The sequence below is a fragment of the Montipora foliosa genome, chromosome 6 (genome assembly GCF_036669935.1).
Source record: "Montipora foliosa isolate CH-2021 chromosome 6, ASM3666993v2, whole genome shotgun sequence".
In the NCBI taxonomy this organism is placed as follows: Eukaryota; Metazoa; Cnidaria; class Anthozoa; order Scleractinia; family Acroporidae; genus Montipora; species Montipora foliosa.
In genome coordinates this window covers 51,322,074-51,329,573 of record NC_090874.1, presented here as the reverse complement: position 1 = coordinate 51,329,573, position 7,500 = coordinate 51,322,074, and the positions used below count along the sequence as shown (strand labels likewise).

The 7,500-nt window shown below is 40.0% G+C and overlaps 1 protein-coding gene across 2 annotated transcripts in view; it reads right to left on the bottom strand.

Annotated features, from left to right (window-relative positions):
- Window positions 1-7,500, bottom strand: part of LOC138007670 (membrane metallo-endopeptidase-like 1) — a 31,107-nt gene that overhangs the window by 13,406 nt on the left and 10,201 nt on the right. For both annotated transcript variants that reach the window (XM_068854710.1, XM_068854709.1), the window contains exons 5-10: window positions 6,691-6,824; window positions 5,802-6,033; window positions 4,257-4,355; window positions 3,398-3,475; window positions 2,421-2,521; window positions 632-690 (exon numbers count right to left, since the gene is read on the bottom strand). In XM_068854710.1, the coding sequence (XP_068710811.1) occupies window positions 632-690; window positions 2,421-2,521; window positions 3,398-3,475; window positions 4,257-4,355; window positions 5,802-6,033; window positions 6,691-6,824 (703 nt within the window). The remainder of the gene's footprint in view (window positions 1-631; window positions 691-2,420; window positions 2,522-3,397; window positions 3,476-4,256; window positions 4,356-5,801; window positions 6,034-6,690; window positions 6,825-7,500) is intronic.

The window sequence follows — 7,500 nt, the reverse complement described above, 5'->3', positions numbered from 1 at the left end:
AGACCCTCTGTCAACTAGGACTGAGCTATTTTGCGATTTTAAAAGTGATACACGGACAAGCTCCATGTCGTCTTAGTCATAAAGTTAACATAAGGCAAAAGTCATCATACCATCTTAGGTCAAACGATAGTCTACTATTGGAGTGTCCCAAAGAAAAAATGCTTTCCACACTTGGTGCAAGATCTTTTCACGCAGCGGCTCCTGCGTTGTGGAACAGCCTGCTTGCTCATTTACGTGACATTCAGTTGCTGGCTGTCTTCAAAAGGAATAGAAGACCCATCTTTTCAGAGAGCCTTTCTTATCTTAGATCGTATTTTTCTTCCTTTTATTCTTATTTCTGAATTTCACTAGGCTATCTAGATTTTATTGTTCTTAGTAGATTTAAATTATTTATTTGTATGGATTCTTGTTATGGTATAATTTTATTGTAAAGCACTGTTGATCAACATATATAAAAAGCGCTATATAAGTGATTAAACTATAACTATTACTATTTTATTTGTTGTTCATCAGGTAGCGCTCAAGGCACATCGTTTGATTTTTTGAATAAGTTGCTTTTAAAGCCCGGGCGCGTTTAAAATAAATGTATTAACGCGTGAAGTGGATAGTACTGATCTCAAACGTCTCATACTTATTTCGTTTCGACTTGGTAAGTAGAAAGCATTCACAATCTGCGGTCCTGTGTACCACCTAAAGAAGGAAATGTAGTTACTAGAATTAAGAAATGGACGAATTCGTGCCCAGAGTAGAATTGTGTAATGAAAAAGTCACTTTAGAGCGTCGCAATAGAAGGTGTTTACCCTGCAAGAATTTATTGTTTGAGTCAATTGATCGTATCTCTGGCTTATCGTTACGTTATATTCAGGATCCAGGCGCCCGTTGGTAAGAACCTCTGGGTTTAGACATTCGTCTGAGCTTAGTTGTTTTAGGTAGTCATAGCATTCATCTCCGTTCAGACTCTACATTACCAGAAATTCGCGACATTTCGTTCACGCGATGATTTGTGTCTGCGGTTACCCTTGAAACCAAAGGAGCATGCTCACTGGCGTTAAAGTGCGAAAACAGCATGTACCAACTGTACCAGCTTCACGTCTCACGTCTTTCTCAATCTTTCTTTCATCAGAATTGGATATGGCATGTATATTGACAAAGCTATTTCAAATTCTAGACGGCGCTGCTGATTTATATAAGACAGAGGGGATTCAGTGACTTTTAGCTTACAACCTAGGGCTTCCTTTTCGAAATTGAGCAAAACAAAAGACATTTTTAGCGGTATTCCTCTGGGCTCAGGATGTGAAAAACACGAAGAACAATCGTAATTTGGCGCGATTTTTCGCATTTTGAAGTCTGCAGATATTTGAAACAGCGGCAGAAAGCGTAAAAATGCTAGGCTGCTAAGCTGACATAAACGTGGCAGCTTTTTTGTGCTAAGAAAGCTATGGAAAATGGTTGTTCTTCCCGTTTTTTTACATCCTGCGGGACATTCGTGCGACCAGATGAAGGCTACATCCATTCGTGAAAAAGCGTCCTTTTCGGTGCCGATGGGTGGCATTCTGTTTTATCGTGGAACGTTTTATTTAACGTATTTAAAAAAATCGTAATTTGAAGAAAAGTTTGAGGTGTCGGCACCAATGGAAGCACCCTGCGAGCAGAGCCTACTTTTGTCTTTTTCTTTACTGAGGAGGAGAAAAGGAGGCTCTGCCCGAATCGCGTCAACTCTTGAAGCCGCCGCAGCCCGAACTTCTGGACTAGTCAATCTTGTTTTCTCTCGTCAAACCGGTTTTTCCAGTGCGAGCGTCCGTTTAGTGACAAAACCGATGGTTATAATTGAGCCCGCTGTACCATGAAAAACCAAGATGGCGGCGAGATCTGGCATATTAGGCTTGGGTTCGAGACTGTATCCTGGCAACATGCGGCGCATATTCAATAAAAATCTTACTCGATTCATGCAGAGCCCTTCTCGAGAACGCCAAAATCGAGCAAACAAAGAAAGGCTATGCTAGGAGGGTGCTATGGAAGCATCAAAGACACGCACATCTCAAAGCTTGGAAGTCAAGGTATGTGAAGGTATTTTGATCAAATTAGAAGGCAAGTACCAGCGTAAATCCTCGTTATTTTGGCGCTATTTGGCGGCTCAAACAATGAACGAAATGGTAAAAAAACCTTCGCTTCGTAGTGTAGTTGCATATTATTTATCAGGGAAAGATCGGCACATCGAATTTAATTTATTTGAACTGCCAAAAATTGATATTTTATTTTAGATCCCATACATTTCTTTACAACATCGGGCAGCTTTTTTATCTGTTCCATTTGATTGACATGCGGTATTCGTGACGCAATATGACTCAAATTTCTGGTAATGCTAGGCTCTGTAACAGATTAATGATATCCTCTACTGCACTGAATGAAACCCAACTTACTCTTGTTTGTCGACGGGTGTCCTGAGTCTTGACAAGAAATTCCTTCTTCGCCAACTCATTACTCCTAGAGCATTCTCTAGGTAATTACCACTGATGCTGAGCTAAAATGTATTGTAATTCAGTTAGGGCATCCTAATAGAGGCTATAAAAGTTTTTGAGGCCCGCGTATTGCTATCCAAGGCTCAACTGTAGGCGAGATCTCTATTCGTGTTTGAACTCTATTAAAACTCACTCTTAGATGCAAGATAGTTAAGCCATCAATTAACAATTATTGGATGAGGTTGAGCATGTTAGCGATAATTATCAAGGCCAAAGTTTGTGTTATCTGCTGAAGCCGAAGGCTGAGGCGGATAACACAAACTGAGGCCTTGATAATTATCGCTAACATGCGAAAACCGAATTCAATAATTGTTTTATTATTCATATTCCTGAGCTGAGCTCCGCCATGACAAAACTGATCAAACTGCTGGTTAGTGTGTCAGGTGACGTCACTTCTGCATGCATAAAACTATTGTCTGTAGGTATGACGTCAATTCTACATATATAAAATCTATTGTTTGTAGGTATGACGTAAGAGAAACAGAGCAAGCAAGAATTAGCTGCGTGCTTATAGCCAATCAAAATCGAGCTGGTGACACCAATGTATAATAATCCAAATTATCTCCTTGGGCAATCAGAACGGATCCAGACAATGAAACGACCTGCCGTAACAGGAAACGCGTGCGAGAAAGAGTAAAATCGCTATAAATCTGCCTTAGACGTGCAGAAAGTCCTTCGTCTTATTTGTCTATTGCCTCGAGGCCTTAAATGCTCGCTAGCGCTTTGCTAGTTCAGCTATTTCTACTGGGAAATATACCGTGCAATTCGTACATGTACTTCTTCCTCTGATTGGACTGATTAAAATGTGGCGCGAGATGATTATCACAGCAATCGATAAAGTACTCTCTACCGCGACAGATTAGCTTAAATAATCTTACATTCTGATAGTAGTTGTTCAACAGAGTTTCATTGGCACACAATTCTGGAAAACCAACTTTAGTTTTCATGGCAGCTTCCTGCAAGAAACAAGAGTAGCTATTAGCAAACGATCAGGAAAAAGCTGAAATCAGAAACTGTGATTTCCTTGGATCTCTTCTGAGTTATTTATCGTTTCTCAGACTAGGTTCACACCCGCTGATCCGGACAAATATGTGAAAGAACGACGAATTTTGTGGTTTAAACGACTCGTTCACATTTTTTTGTAATAGCGTTTACTCAAGTTCGTATAAATAGGTCATTTCCGAGTTGCTGTTTGTCTCGGTTTCGAAGTGAGTCTTGGTGCTCAACTGTTAAAATGGAAATAAGTTTGAGTTGCATGAGAATATACAACTCATTTCCATTTGAATGGTTGAGCACCAGGACTTGCTTTGAAACTGAGGCATGCAGCAATTCGGAAATGAGCTATTTATACGTCAGTTGCGTAATCAAAATGGTGTTTCAACATCTCTTAAATGCAGCTAAGCAGCCTGGCCGAAGAGAAAATCTCTAGAAGACTGGCCTGGCAAAACGAATCCAACACCATCTAACATTGTTGAATCCTACTATGCTGGATGATTTGAATCAACATGAACCGTTTGCCCAAGCCTTAAAGCGCAAACTGTGCCAAAAATTTCTGCCTTTAAAGGACAACCGAAGAGCTTCTTCTTCTTCTTCTTCTTCTTCTTTTTGTGAGCACGAAAGACGGATCCGGAAAATTTCAGTTGTTTCGCTCAAACATTTGTCCCGATCTGTGTGAACGGGGTATCGGTGTGACGGTTTTTTTTAAATGTGATCATTGAGTGAACTCTCAGAACCAACCTTTTGCAGTATTTTTCGCCGTGTCTGTTCATCAACCCAGTCGTAACGCGGTGTTTCGTCGCGAAACGCTGTCTTAATGCCTCCCATCATTTCTTCAATCTGTCAGAAAGACATCGAAATCGCAATATTATTCTTTCGGTTTTCTTTCGTGATCATAGAAATCTCTTGATTCCAAGACACCATTCGAAAATTTCTTGACGATACATATGATCATACAAGAGACTCTAAAACAAGGATCTCGCCCTTTTTCGTTCTAGCGATGTTAAAGTCAGGAGAGGAGGCCTGGAATGGCGTAGTGGTGATTGCACTCGCTTTCCATCAATGTGGCCCGGGTTCGATTCCAGACTCGTGGTCATATGTGGGTTGGGTTTCAAGTAAAGCTATGATCCTCGCGGGCCGGCATATGGAGGTCACGGGTTCAAACCCCGTTGAAGTGCGGAATTTTTCAGGCTTCTCTACGCAATTGCTAAAATTGCGTCCATAACTTCGAGGATCGTAGCTTTACTTGATTTCATATCCGCAGTTCAATATATTCCTGACCCTGTGGCCTAGGATACTCCATGCCATATGTTCTGTCCTTAATGTCCTTAATGTTAAGTGTCCAGCACTTTTCGCAGAATCCTTCCTGACCCCAGCAAGGTTATTCGTTGCAAAAGTTCCATGCAATACAGCATCCCCAATTGTCTCAGCCGCATTTCAAATCCTCTCGAAATTGTTCCCAGTGCACCAATTACTACCAATTACTATTGGGATATTATTATTATTATTATTATTATTATTATTATTATTATCATCATTATTATTTTTATTATTATTATTATTATTATTTTTATTAACTCAGATACTAAAACAATACGACGTTATTTCACTTTAGCAACAAAACTATCAGGTCCCGGAAGTGCTTACTCTGCTTTTCCTTCCACTTGTTGCTTGTTCTTTCAAGCAACGAAGGCTTCTCGACTTTTTGCTCGGATTTCAGACCATGATTTAGTCTAATTGATTCAAGTTTTCAACCACCGGCGAAAACCGAATGGTAACTCAAAAAGAATTACTGGAAGAGGTAAACGGACAAATCAACACACCAGAGACGTATTTCGAGCATGCAGTAAACTGTTTTTTTTTTATAATTTTGGTTTGCCATTGAGTTAATAAGCAACAGCCTCATAAAAAGAATATTTCACGATTGTTTGATGTTTCAAGTAACAATATTTTGTCATTGGTCAAAGTCTCCGGTAAGTCACGTGAGATAAAGCGCGGGTCCTGAGCATTCTTTTCCAGCGTTGACTCATAGTGGTCCAATCAAAATTTAGCCTCGTTTTTTACTATGCTAATTACCTCTGTGTTAACCAATCACAACGCGCTAAAAGAACCATTCCCTTTTGAGGTATATTAGTTTTGTTATCAATCCTGTGTGAGAAACATCATTTTAATCACTCTCATTGCTCGGTCGTAAAATAATCAATCGGAGTAATAGCAATCGAAGAAATTTGGCAACTTTATCCCACCGTTTAATATCCTCAATCTATTTAAGAATTTCTTACTCACAAATGGTATTATTTCAACGTCAAAAGAGCTTGTGACCCACAAGTAACCCAACGCAAATGTTAGCCCATTGTGGAAGCTGTTTATATCCTCGACGCAAGAGAGCCAACGAGGTTTAGCCGCTTTTTGTCCTCCGGTTGCCTTTTGATAATCCAAAAATGCTCCCCGGAATTCACGTGACAGGTAGGGAATCATTGAGCTCACAAAAGTCCACATCACGTAGTTTGACAGGGTCCTGGGAAATAAAAGATTCAGTCAGGCTGAATATAAGGCAAGACAGCTTCCAAATCGATCGAGAGACCAAACTGATGAGTTTTTTGTGCTTCAGTTTCACTTCACTTTCTTTAACTTTGGAAAACAAAAGTTTGAGACAAATAAATGGCAGTCCACTTAAACGCAATGTATCCTTTAATTCAATCGGACGGCCTATTGACTAACAGCTGGCATGAGACTTCGATAATTATTTGAAACTTATTTTGAGATTAAGCCGGATTGCAGCCATTCTATGGAGATTACGTTATTTGTTGTTCCCATGACAGCGCATTCCACCTTTACACTAACTAACCAGTAAGGTTTTTCCTTGAGGAGCCAGTTTAAAGGAGAGCAAATAGTAAATTTCAAACGATTCTCTCCCTAACGTCATATTTTCTTGCGGCTGGCTAATTAACAAGCCCACTACCCGACTTTTTGCCGACTGAATGATTAACTGTTCACGTGACTGACTCGATGAAAGCTGATTGGCTTCGTCACTGACTGATCCGACGTCCGGCCGGCTGATTGCATGCTAGGCCGACCGATAACCCGCCTATCGACTAAGTGATTACATGCAGGTTTTGTTGTCAACAAATGCCTGATCGTATTCTTCCTATAAGACAACAGGTAGGTTCCTCACCTCTTATCGGTTCCGTTGACAATAATGGACATGTTTTTTAGATACTCCGGTGATGGAACGAGCACTCTATCGGAGTCGTTAATCCGAATATTAAATTGGCTCATGATGCTGTTCAAGTATCTCACCCATGTAAACTGTGAGGAAATGGAAAGGAAACAAATTGATAACAATTCCAAGCAAGGGTGAATTCACTCTTGTTCAAAGTCAAAAAGCACAGGCATAAACTACATGTCTTCACTTTTTTGTTTCGTTGGTCGTCATGATCACAAAAAATACAATACGTAACAGAGGTAAATAATCGTTGGGAATACATGCAGAAAGATGCCCCATTCTTATGGAACTATTCTCGCGGAACACCCGACGTGGAAAAGCCATGGGAACGAAGCTGTGAGTGGTATACGATTTTGGCGCAAAGTAGATATGGATCAACAGCTATCATACAGAGCTTTTCGCATGACGTCACAGGGACCCTATTAGTGTTCCAAAACAAAGAAATAGCGGCCATGATGGGGTACCAAACTAATCCTCCGCGAATTGAGCTCTATTTTAATGCAAGTACTTTCTTTTGTTTGAGTAATCCAATATGGCTACAGGTCACGTGAGTGAAAACGCTCCGTAAGAATTCGTCTTTAGTATATTCCTTACATTCTGCTATCGGATGCAAAATAAACAGTGTTCTTTATTCATGGTTTTAAACAGACGTTTAAATATACAAATTAGTGTAGGTAATCACGTGATTCCGAGTACATTTTGGAATAAATATGCAAGAGTAAAATAGGGCTCGTGGACGAGAAATATCATGTGATTACT